Source organism: Pelobates fuscus, chromosome 2 (genome assembly GCF_036172605.1).
Source record: "Pelobates fuscus isolate aPelFus1 chromosome 2, aPelFus1.pri, whole genome shotgun sequence".
Lineage (NCBI taxonomy): Eukaryota > Metazoa > Chordata > Amphibia > Anura > Pelobatidae > Pelobates > Pelobates fuscus.
Genome location: NC_086318.1, coordinates 8,204,820 through 8,221,619, shown reverse-complemented (window position 1 = coordinate 8,221,619; position 16,800 = coordinate 8,204,820). Strand labels below are relative to the sequence as shown.

Sequence of the window (16,800 nt, the reverse complement as noted above, 5' to 3'; positions counted from 1 at the left end):
AATACATTTGTAAGTGATAATAGACGTAATCAGTAGCTACTACACTGTTATGTGCAATTCTCAAATAAACACACAAAAAACAATACAATACAATTTACAGTGAATGCAATCAGAATATAAATAATAAAATGTGACAGTGTTTTCACCCAAAATGTGTCACTTATCTGGTAATTTCATATTTCTACAATCCGGTATGTGTACCTTTAATAGAACACCACATTTACAAAACAGTGTAAAACCTCTCAACTAATATTATAAAAAGGGGCAAATGGAGAACTCACATATTACAGAGCTATTAAACCTTGCTCTGACTGTAAAGGCTTCTGGGTCTGTTTAGGCGACCACTCCCCTCTGGTAGGTATATTAAAAGGATATTCTCACCTTACCAAGCAGTCATACAAGCAATCTCAGAAAAGAAAGGATATTTAGTATAATATTGTTTAAACACACAAAGTATATTGAAGTGATGTTATACTCACAAGTATAGAGCCTAACATTTAGCTCAGTAGATAAGCTTGCTATGGTTGAGGACCACACTACCTCTCGCCAATATGCAGGAACAAGATTTACTTTGTCTAAATGAAGTAGATACTTTTAATTTGGTCATCTTGTTCCTAAGTGACACATTTGTGGGGTGAAACCACAATCACAGCATGTAATGGAGCTCCCTGTACCCTGGCTGGGTACCTCCGCCAAGAACCGCTTCCTAGTTGGAACAGGGCATAAACCTCAGCACTCTTGCCCTCAGTCGTCGTGGCTTGACTGGGGCCCTGGAACCGCTCCTTCCTTTAGCCAAATGGGGAATTCGCTCTAAACACCCCAGGCACTGGACGACACTCAGCCCTGGGAGCTCCAGAACTTACAAGGACTTTACCTGTTAAATTCCCTGCATGCTGGAACAGCAGACACAGGGGTTAAATATTCCTTCCCTCCAATAACAGGGAGTGCAAGCTGGAATAATTTAATGGCAGCCACAACAAGCCTTATATGCCAATCCCGATGCATGGGGCACTCCCCTTGGACCTGAGAGTAGACTGCAGCAGAAACAAACACAGCATTGTATTGGCTCTCAGGTCCAGGACACTCCCATACATAACCAGATAATCCCTCCTCTCTGCTTGGGAGATAATTGGATCAGGAACTGTACTGATCTAATCCAATTATTTCCAAGCACAGAAAAACACACATTTTTATAAAACCCCCAGAGCACCTTAAAATAACATAAAACCCCACAAAAGTTACATCCCATGATAGCCCCGATCTGGGTGACCAACATATCAAAAACATCACCCAGATCAATTAAGGGGTTCAGGCAGGGCCGGATTAAGAGCACAGTGGGCCTGGTGCTGACAATTATAATGGGCCTAATTACAGAATCTTATCGACCAAAAACACAAAAACAGTCATACCTCCCAAGCGTCATGTATCTGATGGAGATGGTGTTTGGAGGGAAACTCATAGGATTCAGCTATAAGAAAACACATACTCTATGCTAATCTCTCTCTAATTTATGCTTTCATCTTTCAAGTAAATCCATACCCCCTAACAGCTGTGTCCAGTGAAGCAGGAAGTCAATGGGTGGGGTAAAAGGGTGGGCCACTGGTGCGAATCACGTAACCAGACCTGCCAAAAGGGAGAACATGCCCAAAAAGGGGGCATGTCTGTCCAACGAATTTGAAGGACAGCCTGGCATGAATGCATGTCAGGCTGCCCGCCAATCATGCAGGCTGTCCAACTAAGGGCATACTATGCAGGCAGCACCCTGAGCTTGACATAAATGTGTCTAATGATGCACTCACTCCATGCTTTCTAAGGACTGTCCCCTAGCACTCACTGGTCCACTTGTCTCCTTACCTTCTTACTAGCAGGCAGAAATTCCTGAGACAGAGAAAAGGTGTATGTAGTGAGTGTAGAAGAAAGGGGACATGCCACAGTGTTAGAGAGACCAACGTCTGCATTACCTAAACTAATTTTATTGTCAGCCAGTCCACACAAGTTTTGTTCCCATACATCCCTCTTAAGCTCCCAAACTTAAAGGGACACTATGGTCACCAGAACAACTACGGCTTATTGTATTTTTTCTGCTAAGTAGAATAATTCCATTCAGGCCTTTTGCAGTAAACACTCTTTTCAGAGAAAATAACTCCACTGGCCACTCCTTAGATGGCTGCTAGAGGTGCTTCCTGGGGCAGTACTGCCTATTGTGCAGCACTGCCATTCAGTGTCTCCACCCTCTGCATGCAGACACTGAACTTTCCTCATAGAGATGCATTGATTCAATTTATCTTTATGAGGAGATGCTGATTGGCCAGGGCTATGTTGGACTTGTGATGGCTCTGCCCCTGATCTGCCTAGTTGACACTCTCAGCCAATCCTATGGGCATGTATTGTAATTTGCTCAGACCACCCCTTCTGATGATGTCAGCAGACAGTCAGTTCAGAGGCAGAGCCAGCAGCTGCAGACTTGAATACAAGTTATATTTTACTATACTTAGGGAGGCAAGAAGGGGCCAGGGTGGTGGTTTTAACATAATAGGGTCAGAAATACAGGATTGTGTTCCTGACCCTATAGTGCTCCTTTAAGCAAGAGTATGTAAAGAGTAGTTAGGGTTGCCACCTTTCTTGGGAAAAAATACCAGCCTTAATCATTTGTATAATCACAAGGAGTGACATCAGAGAAAATTCTGTAAAATCACCAACAAACTACTCACAGTTTGATTCTGCTGTATAGATGGATTGCTCCCAATGTCTCCCTGTTTCCCATTGTCTCAGTCTCGCAAGTCACCCAGTGTCTCAGTATCCCTATGTATCACAGTGTCAGTGTCCCCATGTCGCCCAGTCCCCTAGTCTCCCAGTGTCTCAGTGTCCCCATTTCTCCCAGTGTCCCAACGTCTCAGTGTCCCCCCATGTCACTAGGATACTGGGGATACAGTGAGACCCTGGGACACTGAGAGACCCTGGGACACTGAGAGACATGGGGACACTGAGAGACCCGAGAACACACAGACATGGGGATACTGGGAGACATTTAGGGAAACTGGTAGAAATGGGGACACTGAGACACTAGGGACACAGACACTGAGAGACATGGGGACACAAACATTTGGGGACACTGAGAGACATGGGAACACACAGACATGGGGACACTGGCAGGCATGGGAACACTGAGACATTTAGGGAAACTGGGAGAAATGGGGACACTGAGACACTAGGGACACAGACACATGGGGGCATTGAAACATTTGGGGACACTAAGACACTAGGGACACAGAGACATGGGAACACAGACACTGGGAGACTAGGGGACACTGGGAGACTAGGGGACACTGGGACACTGGGAGACTAGGGGACACTGGGAGACAGACACTTGGGGACACTGGGAGCCATGGGGACAGTTGTGGACATAGACATGGGGACACTGGGACATATAGGGATACTGGGAGACATGGGGACACTAGGCACACTGAGACACTAAGATACTAGGGACACAGAGACATGGGAACACAGACACTGTGAGACTAGGGGACACTGGGAGACTAGAGGACACTGGGAGACTAGGGGACACTGGCTGGGAGACAGACACTTGGGGACACTAGAAGACATGGGAACTGTTGTGGACATAGACATGGGGACACTGGGACATATAGGGACACTGGGAGACATGGGGACACTAGGCACACTGAGACACTAGGAACACAGACACTGGGACACATGGGGACACTGAAACATTTGGGGACACTAAGACACTAGGGACACAGAGACATGGGAACACAGACACTGGGAGACAGACACTTGGGGACACTGGGAGACATGGGGCAGTTGTGGAGATAGATATGGGGACACTGGGACATATAGGGACACATGGGGACACTAGGCACACTGAGAGACATGGGACACAGACACTGGGAGACTTGGGGACACTGAGACACTAGGGACACTGGCTGGGGGACATGGGGACACTGGGAGAAATTGGGACATAGTGTCTCCGTGTCCCAATGTCTCAGTGTCTCCCAATGTCCCTATGTCTCACAGCGTCCCCATGTGTCTCAGCATCCCCATGTGTCCCAGTGTCCCCTAGTGTCTCAGTGTCCCTATGTTTTCCAGTGTCCCCAAGTGTCTCAGTGTTCCTATGTGTCCTAGTGTCTGTGTCCCCATGTGTCCTAGTGTCTGTGTCCCCTAGTGTCTCAGTGTCCCCATATGTCCCTTAGTGTCCCCTAGTGCCTCAGTGTCTCCATGTGTCCCCTAGTGTCCCCTAGTGTCTCCATGTGTCCCTGCTGCCTTTTCCCCCATCCCTCACTTACTGTAGAGCTGCTTTCTGGACTCTGTGTAGCTGCTCCCCCACGGATCAGTGAGTAGTAGAGAGAGGCAGGGATATGCTGTAACTTCCTATCCCTGCCTCTCTCCACACACAGTGACCCCTACTGGCCGGTGCTGGTATTGCAGAGTAATCTCCATTTATTCTGAGAAAAATATCTGCATTTGTATTTCTGGTATTACTGCAATACTGGCACGGTCAGGCAGCCTCAAATACCGGCTGTGCCAGTAAAATACCAGTCAGGTGGCAAACGTAAGAGTAGTGTGTAAAAAAAAAAAAAAATAATAATTTTTTTTTTTTTTAAATCAATGGGCCTATTCCATGGGCCTGGGCCTGGAGCTGCAGCTCCATCAGCCCCTATGTTAATCCGGCCCTGGGTTCAGGAATTTCCTAGAAGTCATAATTTTCGGTAGTCTTTTACAGGTTTCCCTGCAGGACACAGAAGTAGCCTAACCACCAGTTTCACACTAGTATCAATTACCCAGGCTTCTTTTCTCCCACTTAAAGTTAGTGTAAGTGGAAATAGCATTAGCTAGGCAGTAATCTAAACCTAACCAATCTCACACTACCATCAAAGACACAGGCTATCTCCCACATCGAACGACACAGTTCAATCTATATCAGCAGCAGCTCCTCTCCTCTCACATCCCGTGAGAGCATTGCCGCGGGTTGTCATGGCAACGCTCTGGCATGCATTGCGCCCCGCAGGATGTGAGAGGAAAGGAGCTGCTGTTGATATAGATTGAACTGTGTCGTTTGATGTGGGAGATAGCCTGCAGCACAGGTGCCTTACATCAGACATAGGGCGCAAAAAAGCCACCCTTGTCTAAGTGCGCCCCGGTCACGCCCCTACTGATTGGCACTTGGTGTCGACCGCCCTCCCAGCCCCCCTCTTAGTACGCCACTGACTCAATGCTCTTAATGATAAAAAAAAAGCTAAAATATGTTTTTTTTTGTGTGTAATAGTTCTGTTTGCTTCCCAGGAGTTTTTGGTTGATCTTCACAAAGGTCCAATGATAGTAAATGGAAATGATCACAGCCATACATAAAACCATATATAATATATAATATATATAGTGCCATAATGAGTGAAGACAGAATTCTCTGGTTAGGTTACTGTAAATTATGTAGTATGGGACAAAAACAAAGCAAAAAATGGTACCTGCGTGAAAGGTAGGAACACACTCCGCGGCATCCATAATGCCCATTACACCCAACGTACCCCAGCCAACAATGTATAAGTGGCACTTCTTCTGCAGGCTGCAACAGAAAGGCCATGTTAGAGTCATTTCATGGAATTAGAGGGATTTCTTTAACATGATGACCACATGGGATCTGTCTGTTACTAGATCTATCATTGGATAATGGGTTTTAGGGTTAATACGGGTCTGTCTGTTACTAGATCCATCATTGGTTTATGGGTTTTAGGGTTAATACGGGGTCTGTCTGTTACTAGATCCATCATTGGTTTATGGGTTTTAGGGTTAATACGGGATCTGTCTGTTACTAGATCCATCATTGGTTTATGGGTTTTAGGGTTAATACGGGATCTGTCTGTTACTAGATCCATCATTGGTTTATGGGTTTGGGGGTTAATACGGGATCTGTCTGTTACTAGATCCATCATTGGTTTATGGGTTTGGGGGTTAATACGGGGTCTGTCTGTTACTAGATCCATCATTGGATAATGGGTTTGGGGGTTAATACGGGATCTGTCTGTTACTAGATCTATCATTGGATAATGGGTTTTAGGGTTAATACGGGATCTGTCTGTTACTAGATCCATCATTGGTTTATGGGTTTTAGGGTTAATACGGGGTCTGTCTGTTACTAGATCCATCATTGGTTTATGGGTTTTAGGGTTAATACGGGATCTGTCTGTTACTAGATCCATCATTGGTTTATGGGTTTTAGGGTTAATACGGGATCTGTCTGTTACTAGATCCATCATTGGTTTATGGGTTTTAGGGTTAATACGGGGTCTGTCTGTTACTAGATCCATCATTGGTTTATGGGTTTTAGGGTTAATACGGGATCTGTCTGTTACTAGATCCATCATTGGTTTATGGGTTTTAGGGTTAATACGGGATCTGTCTGTTACTAGATCCATCATTGGTTTATGGGTTTGGGGGTTAATACGGGATCTGTCTGTTACTAGATCCATCATTGGTTTATGGGTTTGGGGGTTAATACGGGGTCTGTCTGTTACTAGATCCATCATTGGATAATGGGTTTGGGGGTTAATACGGGATCTGTCTGTTACTAGATCCATCATTGGTTTATGGGTTTGGGGGTTAATACGGGATCTGTCTGTTACTAGATCCATCATTGGTTTATGGGTTTTGGGGTTAATACGGGTCTGTCTGTTACTAGATCCATCATTGGTTTATGGGTTTTGGGGTTAATACGGGTCTGTCTGTTACTAGATCTATCATTGGTTTATGGGTTTTAGGGTTAATACGGGATCTGTCTGTTACTAGATCTATCATTGGATAATGGGTTTTAGGGTTAATACGGGGTCTGTCTGTTACTAGATCCATCATTGGATAATGGGTTTTGGGGTTAATACGGGTCTGTCTGTTACTAGATCCATCATTGGTTTATGGGTTTTAGGGTTAATACGGGTCTGTCTGTTACTAGATCCATCATTGGTTTATGGGTTTTAGGGTTAATACGGGATCTGTCTGTTACTAGATCCATCATTGGTTTATGGGTTTGGGGGTTAATACGGGGTCTGTCTGTTACTAGATCTATCATTGGTTTATGGGTTTTGGGGTTAATACGGGTCTGTCTGTTACTAGATCCATCATTGGATAATGGGTTTTAGGGTTAATACGGGGTCTGTCTGTTACTAGATCTATCATTGGATAGTGGGTTTTAGGGTTAATACGGGTCTGTCTGTTACTAGAACTATCATTGGATAATGGGTTTTAGGGTTAATACGGGGTCTGTCTGTTACTAGATCTATCATTGGATAATGGGTTTTAGGGTTAATACGGGTCTGTCTGTTACTAGATCCATCATTGGATAATGGGTTTTAGGGTTAATACGGGTCTGTCTGTTACTAGAACTATCATTGGATAATGGGTTTTAGGGTTAATACGGGTCTGTCTGTTACTAGATCTATCATTGGATAGTGGGTTTTAGGGTTAATACGGGTCTGTCTGTTACTAGAACTATCATTGGATAATGGGTTTTAGGGTTAATACGGGTCTGTCTGTTACTAGAACTATCATTGGATAATGGGTTTTAGGGTTAATACGGGTCTGTCTGTTACTAGAACTATCATTGGATAATGGGTTTTAGGGTTAATACGGGTCTGTCTGTTACTAGATCTATCATTGGATAATGGGTTTTGGGGTTAATACGGGGTCTGTCTGTTACTAGATCCATCATTGGTTTATGGGTTTTAGGGTTAATACGGGGTCTGTCTGTTACTAGAACTATCATTGGATAATGGGTTTTAGGGTTAATACGGGTCTGTCTGTTACTAGATCTATCATTGGATAATGGGTTTTGGGGTTAATACGGGTCTGTCTGTTACTAGAACTATCATTGGATAATGGGTTTTAGGGTTAATACGGGTCTGTCTGTTACTAGAACTATCATTGGATAATGGGTTTTAGGGTTAATACGGGGTCTGTCTGTTACTAGATCTATCATTGGATAATGGGTTTTAGGGTTAATACGGGTCTGTCTGTTACTAGATCTATCATTGGTTTATGGGTTTTGGGGTTAATACGGGGTCTGTCTGTTACTAGATCTATCATTGGATAATGGGTTTTGGGGTTAATACGGGGTCTGTCTGTTACTAGAACTATCATTGGATAATGGGTTTTAGGGTTAATACGGGTCTGTCTGTTACTAGATCTATCATTGGATAATGGGTTTTGGGGTTAATACGGGTCTGTCTGTTACTAGATCCATCATTGGTTTATGGGTTTTAGGGTTAATACGGGATCTGTCTGTTACTAGATCCATCATTGGTTTATGGGTTTGGGGGTTAATACGGGGTCTGTCTGTTACTAGATCTATCATTGGATAATGGGTTTTGGGGTTAATACGGGGTCTGTCTGTTACTAGATCCATCATTGGTTTATGGGTTTTAGGGTTAATACGGGGTCTGTCTGTTACTAGAACTATCATTGGATAATGGGTTTTAGGGTTAATACGGGTCTGTCTGTTACTAGATCTATCATTGGATAATGGGTTTTGGGGTTAATACGGGTCTGTCTGTTACTAGAACTATCATTGGATAATGGGTTTTAGGGTTAATACGGGTCTGTCTGTTACTAGAACTATCATTGGATAATGGGTTTTAGGGTTAATACGGGGTCTGTCTGTTACTAGATCTATCATTGGATAATGGGTTTTAGGGTTAATACGGGTCTGTCTGTTACTAGATCTATCATTGGTTTATGGGTTTTGGGGTTAATACGGGGTCTGTCTGTTACTAGATCTATCATTGGATAATGGGTTTTGGGGTTAATACGGGGTCTGTCTGTTACTAGATCTATCATTGGATAATGGGTTTTGGGGTTAATACGGGTCTGTCTGTTACTAGATCTATCGTTGGATAATGGGTTTTGGGGTTAATACGGGTCTGTCTGTTACTAGATCCATCATTGGTTTATGGGTTTTAGGGTTAATACGGGATCTGTCTGTTACTAGATCCATCATTGGTTTATGGGTTTGGGGGTTAATACGGGGTCTGTCTGTTACTAGATCTATCATTGGTTTATGGGTTTTGGGGTTAATACGGGTCTGTCTGTTACTAGATCCATCATTGGATAATGGGTTTTAGGGTTAATACGGGGTCTGTCTGTTACTAGATCTATCATTGGATAGTGGGTTTTAGGGTTAATACGGGTCTGTCTGTTACTAGAACTATCATTGGATAATGGGTTTTAGGGTTAATACGGATCTGTCTGTTACTAGATCTATCATTGGATAATGGGTTTTAGGGTTAATACGGGTCTGTCTGTTACTAGATCCATCATTGGATAATGGGTTTTAGGGTTAATACGGGTCTGTCTGTTACTAGAACTATCATTGGATAATGGGTTTTAGGGTTAATACGGGTCTGTCTGTTACTAGATCTATCATTGGATAGTGGGTTTTAGGGTTAATACGGGTCTGTCTGTTACTAAAACTATCATTGGATAATGGGTTTTAGGGTTAATACGGGTCTGTCTGTTACTAGAACTATCATTGGATAATGGGTTTTAGGGTTAATACGGGTCTGTCTGTTACTAGAACTATCATTGGATAATGGGTTTTAGGGTTAATACGGGTCTGTCTGTTACTAGATCTATCATTGGATAATGGGTTTTGGGGTTAATACGGGGTCTGTCTGTTACTAGATCCATCATTGGTTTATGGGTTTTAGGGTTAATACGGGGTCTGTCTGTTACTAGAACTATCATTGGATAATGGGTTTTAGGGTTAATACGGGTCTGTCTGTTACTAGATCTATCATTGGATAATGGGTTTTGGGGTTAATACGGGTCTGTCTGTTACTAGAACTATCATTGGATAATGGGTTTTAGGGTTAATACGGGTCTGTCTGTTACTAGAACTATCATTGGATAATGGGTTTTAGGGTTAATACGGGGTCTGTCTGTTACTAGATCTATCATTGGATAATGGGTTTTAGGGTTAATACGGGTCTGTCTGTTACTAGATCTATCATTGGTTTATGGGTTTTGGGGTTAATACGGGGTCTGTCTGTTACTAGATCTATCATTGGATAATGGGTTTTGGGGTTAATACGGGGTCTGTCTGTTACTAGATCTATCATTGGATAATGGGTTTTAGGGTTAATACGGGTCTGTCTGTTACTAGAACTATCATTGGATAATGGGTTTTAGGGTTAATACGGGGTCTGTCTGTTACTAGATCTATCATTGGATAGTGGGTTTTAGGGTTAATACGGGTCTGTCTGTTACTAGAACTATCATTGGATAATGGGTTTTAGGGTTAATACGGGGTCTGTCTGTTACTAGATCTATCATTGGATAATGGGTTTTAGGGTTAATACGGGTCTGTCTGTTACTAGATCCATCATTGGATAATGGGTTTTAGGGTTAATACGGGTCTGTCTGTTACTAGAACTATCATTGGATAATGGGTTTTAGGGTTAATACGGGGTCTGTCTGTTACTAGATCTATCATTGGATAGTGGGTTTTAGGGTTAATACGGGTCTGTCTGTTACTAGAACTATCATTGGATAATGGGTTTTAGGGTTAATACGGGTCTGTCTGTTACTAGAACTATCATTGGATAATGGGTTTTAGGGTTAATACGGGTCTGTCTGTTACTAGAACTATCATTGGATAATGGGTTTTAGGGTTAATACGGGTCTGTCTGTTACTAGATCTATCATTGGATAATGGGTTTTGGGGTTAATACGGGGTCTGTCTGTTACTAGATCCATCATTGGTTTATGGGTTTTAGGGTTAATACGGGGTCTGTCTGTTACTAGAACTATCATTGGATAATGGGTTTTAGGGTTAATACGGGTCTGTCTGTTACTAGATCTATCATTGGATAATGGGTTTTGGGGTTAATACGGGTCTGTCTGTTACTAGAACTATCATTGGATAATGGGTTTTAGGGTTAATACGGGTCTGTCTGTTACTAGAACTATCATTGGATAATGGGTTTTAGGGTTAATACGGGGTCTGTCTGTTACTAGAACTATCATTGGATAATGGGTTTTAGGGTTAATACGGGGTCTGTCTGTTACTAGAACTATCATTGGATAATGGGTTTTAGGGTTAATACGGGATCTGTCTGTTACTAGATCTATCATTGGTTTATGGGTTTTAGGGTTAATACGGGGTCTGTCTGTTACTAGATCTATCATTGGATAATGGGTTTTAGGGTTAATACGGGGTCTGTCTGTTACTAGATCTATCATTGGATAATGGGTTTTAGAGTTAATACGGGGTCTGTCTGTTACTAGATCTATCATTGGATAATGGGTTTTAGAGTTAATACGGGGTCTGTCTGTTACTAGATCTATCATTGGATAGTGGGTTTTAGGGTTAATACGGGTCTGTCTGTTACTAGAACTATCATTGGATAATGGGTTTTAGGGTTAATACGGGTCTGTCTGTTACTAGAACTATCATTGGATAATGGGTTTTAGGGTTAATACGGGTCTGTCTGTTACTAGAACTATCATTGGATAATGGGTTTTAGGGTTAATACGGGTCTGTCTGTTACTAGAACTATCATTGGATAATGGGTTTTAGGGTTAATACGGGTCTGTCTGTTACTAGATCTATCATTGGATAATGGGTTTTAGGGTTAATACGGGTCTGTCTGTTACTAGAACTATCATTGGATAATGGGTTTTAGGGTTAATACGGGTCTGTCTGTTACTAGAACTATCATTGGATAGTGGGTTTTAGGGTTAATACGGGTCTGTCTGTTACTAGAACTATCATTGGATAATGGGTTTTAGGGTTAATACGGGGTCTGTCTGTTACTAGATCTATCATTGGTTTATGGGTTTTAGGGTTAATACGGGGTCTGTCTGTTACTAGATCTATCATTGGATAATGGGTTTTAGGGTTAATACGGGGTCTGTCTGTTACTAGATCTATCATTGGTTTATGGGTTTTGGGGTTAATACGGGGTCTGTCTGTTACTAGATCTATCATTGGTTTATGGGTTTGGGGGTTAATACGGGTCTGTCTGTTACTAGATCTATCATTGGATAATGGGTTTTGGGGTTAATACGGGTCTGTCTGTTACTAGAACTATCATTGGTTTATGGGTTTTAGGGTTAATACGGGTCTGTCTGTTACTAGATCTATCATTGGTTTATGGGTTTTAGGGTTAATACGGGGTCTGTCTGTTACTAGATCTATCATTGGATAATGGGTTTTGGGGTTAATACGGGTCTGTCTGTTACTAGAACTATCATTGGTTTATGGGTTTTGGGTTAATACGGAGTCTGTCTGTTACTAGATCTATCATTGGTTTATGGGTTTTAGGGTTAATACGGGGTCTGTCTGTTACTAGATCTATCATTGGTTTATGGGTTTGGGGGTTAATACGGGTCTGTCTGTTACTAGAACTATCATTGGATAATGGGTTTTGGGGTTAATACGGGGTCTGTCTGTTACTAGATCTATCATTGGTTTATGGGTTTTAGGGTTAATACGGGGTCTGTCTGTTACTAGATCCATCATTGGATAATGGGTTTTGGGGTTAATACGGGGTCTGTCTGTTACTAGATCCATCATTGGATAATGGGTTTTAGGGTTAATACGGGGTCTGTCTGTTACTAGATCCATCATTGGATAATGGGTTTTAGGGTTAATACGGGGTCTGTCTGTTACTAGATCCATCATTGGATAATGGGTTTTAGGGTTAATACGGGTCTGTCTGTTACTAGATCTATCATTGGATAATGGGTTTTAGGGTTAAAACGGGGTCTGTCTGTTACTAGATCTATCATTGGTTTATGGGTTTTGGGGTTAATACGGGTCTGTCTGTTACTAGAACTATCATTGGATAATGGGTTTTGAGGTTAATACGGGGTCTGTCTGTTACTAGATCTATCATTGGATAATGGGTTTTGGGGTTAATACGGGGTCTGTCTGTTACTAGATCCATCATTGGATAATGGGTTTTAGGGTTAATACGGGGTCTGTCTGTTACTAGATCTATCATTGGATAATGGGTTTTAGGGTTAATACGGGGTCTGTCTGTTACTAGATCCATCATTGGATAATGGGTTTTAGGGTTAATACGGGGTCTGTCTGTTACTAGATCCATCATTGGATAATGGGTTTTGGGGTTAATACGGGGTCTGTCTGTTACTAGATCCATCATTGGATAATGGGTTTTGGGGTTAATACGGGTCTGTCTGTTACTAGAACTATCATTGGTTTATGGGTTTTAGAGTTAATACGGGTCTGTCTGTTACTAGAACTATCATTGGTTTATGGGTTTTAGGGTTAATACGGGGTCTGTCTGTTACTAGAACTATCATTGGTTTATGGGTTTTAGGGTTAATACGGGGTCTGTCTGTTACTAGAACTATCATTGGTTTATGGGTTTTAGGGTTAATACGGGGTCTGTCTGTTACTAGATCTATCATTGGTTTATGGGTTTTGGGGTTAATACGGGTCTGTCTGTGTTACTGTAACTATTGTTGGTTTATGGGTTTTGGGGTTAATACGGGGTATGTCTGTGTTTCTGTAACTATTGTTGGTTTATGGGTTTTGGGGTTAATACGGGTCTGTCTGAGTTACTGTTAGTATTGTTGGTTTATGGGTTTTGGGGTTAATACGGGTCTGTCTGGACTACCAGGACAATCATTGGTTATATGAGGTTGCTTTCATTATTGTATGGTATTTGTCAGAGTAACAAAGTGAAGATAGTAGCTGTAGGAGAGAGATAAACTCTTACTAATCTCTGCTCTGGCTGATTCACGGTTGAATGTTATATTGGCCAATAATTTGGACGGGTTTGATAATCTGCTGCCATCTGCTGGATACTTTTCATACCGTTTACACGGGGGGGGGGGGGGGGGGTCTAATCAGTGCTCACCTTGCTGCAGATTGTTTCATCAGGGCTGCTATCTTCTTACTCTGTGAATATGTCACCTTGTGAGCTCTCTCATATGTCCTGAGAATTTCTAATAGACACCTGAAATAAACACACATAGCATGGAATTATCATGGACCACAATCCTGAGTCTGCACTACAACCTGCTTGACTCACAGATACTTTAAGAGTGTACCAGAGTACCGGCAGTCGAACTCGATGGGCGGGCGGATCGTGACGTAGGTGCGCACGCGCGCCGCTACGGACCAGGAAGTGGGGCAACGAAGCGAGGGAGGCAGCGAGGACGCCAGGCAGAACGGCGCGGAAAAACTTGAAGGCAGCGAAGCGGATTCTGCTATGCGGCTGAGCAGCTGAAGGTTCTCCAAAGCTGCATCAAAGCTGCTACAAGGTGCCACAAAGCTGCTTCATAAACCGATGGTACAACCCTCAGCGATTTACAGAGGTATTCATCTGATAATCAGGCCAGAGTACGATAAACGGCTGTCATAAAGCTGCTACAATGTTACAAGATATTTCATTGAGGCACTGATTCCCATGAGCAGGATAACTGGCTGAGCAGCTGCTGTAAAGTAGCTACAAAGATATAAAGTAATCATCTCATACTGATTCCGACTACAAGTCTGATAAATAAGAATCCACTGGAAAACAGAGGTATACAGAGGAAGAGAAGACGCTGAGTTCTGATTTGGGCTGACAAGCACGCATATTTCTCCAGTCTGAAGGTATTTATGCTTATAAATAGAAGATTGACTCTGGCAGTGATAGGGTGGGAGGAAAGTGGTCCCAGTGGGTATAAAACATATTTTGTGTGTAAAAGAAAAAAAATAGAGAAAAAGAAAGAGAAGAAAAGAGAAGGATAAAAAGAAAAATATTAATATAAAAAAAAAGGGAAAAAGTATATATATGCTTTTATTATCCACTCTATTTCACATTCGATAAACAAGAGTTAATTTAAAGAGACAGTTGTCTAGTGTCGCAGTGAAGAGCAAAGGAGACACTTGGGTTAAACGTGATAAAGCAATTTAAACCACACAGTCATCCTTAGTGGAGTGTAAAGTTTAATCTAGCGTCTAAAATAGCGAGGAGGAAAAGGAGTGAACTGGGAGATAACAGAAAGTGACAAAGTGACTTAAAAGCGATTTAAACTCCACAGCCATCCTTAGTGGAGTACAAAGTTCAAAGCCTACTCTAGGAGCGCTAGAAATACGTATGGCTACTAAAAAAGAGAGAGCCAAAAATATGGAGAAAAAGAAGGCAACGATTGGTGCATTTTATTCACCTAAAGCTGCTGGCACAGAACCCGAGAGGCAACGAAAATCTCTGCCTCTAGAAAATGTTCAGCTTTCTGCACATCAATTATCCAATATATCGGAGGACGACTTACCACACCTGTCAAAAAACCCACAGGGATTGACGCAACAACTCTTAACCCAAATGCTGGACAATTTACATAAAAAGATCCAAACGGACATTGAAAATAACTCTAAAGATATTAGATCGGAAATCGTCATTCTCTCTGAGAAATTCTCAAATCAGGCAATCACACTACAAAAAATACAAGAGGAAAATGAACAAATTAAAACATCTAATACACAGCTAGAGAAGAGATTGCAGGATACCGAGACTAAGTTGACCGACCTAGAGGATCGCTCCAGGAGAAACAACATAAGAGTCAGAGGCATACCGGAATCAATCTTACAAGAAGACTTATATTTGCACTTGAACAGCTTCTTTGCAAAAATACTATCCAGACAGACGTTGGGCCCTGAGACCTTTGAAAGATTCCACAGACTGGCTAGACCAAATGGAATCGACAAATCATACCCAAGAGATGTGATGATTTGCTTTTCCAGTTTTTGGATGAAAAACCAAATAATGCAGAAGATAAGGAACGGGATCCTAAATACGGAAGAATGGAGACACTTAGAAGTTTATCAGGACTTATCCCAAAAGACAAGACAAGCAAGAAGAACTTTCTCCGAAGAAACGGTTATTCTCAGGAATAAGGAGATCAGATACAAGTGGTTGTCCCCGACGGCAATTATGGTCTTTTTTAAAGATAAACCTTATATCTTCAGAGACAACTTGGCATTAAAGCAGAAGATAACAAGTTTGAAACTTATCCCTTAGTCAAACCGAACTCCTCCTTTTTTTTTTTTTTTTTTTCCTTCACATATAGAAATGGTAAAACGTATAGAGGGGTAATCACAGATTCACAGTTATAATTAATATAAATACATATAAATTAACTTAGTAGTATGAATTGAATGAAAAAGAAGCTTATAACACTTAAAAATCTAGAAAATAATTTACAAGATGTCAAGACGTTTTGATATGGGTAGAAATTGTGTTAAATGATACAGGCGCTACCCACACACGCAAATAATGAATATAATTATAGATTCACATACAGAGTAATGTATAAATTACACTTATTACACATGGACACACTATTTAATGTAAGTGAATGAAACGAATGAAGTGAGTTTCACAATAATCACAAGTTTATACTAATTTTGTATGAATATCACATAAAGGGAGGAGAAGGGAAACCATAACCAAGGGCCAGGGAAAGGGTGTATTGGAAGATAAAAACAGGAGGATAGAATTGTCCCAGATAAAATAAAAGTCAGTCAAACCGGGACTCAGTAGACAGATTTAGCGGTCGGATAAAGGGAAAGAGCATCGTAACGCCTCTAGAAATAGGATCTGAAAGAAAAAGGGAAAAGAAGGGCAGATGCATTTGAAAGATAGAGGGTGTATAATAAAGAATAAAATGCCTACTACCCTGGTCCAGGGTTCTGCGACGGCAGCAGGGTTAAATATGAAGATTGTATACACAACTTCATATTACGGATTGAATGTGGTTATAGAAAGTTGGAGTTTTACCAGGTGG

At 41.8% G+C, this 16,800-nt stretch overlaps 1 protein-coding gene across 1 annotated transcript in view; it reads right to left on the bottom strand.

The window, feature by feature from the left end:
• Positions 1-16,800, bottom strand: part of LOC134586403 (glucokinase regulatory protein-like) — a 163,488-nt gene that overhangs the window by 33,204 nt on the left and 113,484 nt on the right. Inside the window, exons 12-13 of the mRNA XM_063441904.1 lie at positions 13,887-13,985; positions 5,478-5,575 (exon numbers count right to left, since the gene is read on the bottom strand). Coding sequence (XP_063297974.1) covers positions 5,478-5,575; positions 13,887-13,985 — 197 coding nt within the window. The remainder of the gene's footprint in view (positions 1-5,477; positions 5,576-13,886; positions 13,986-16,800) is intronic.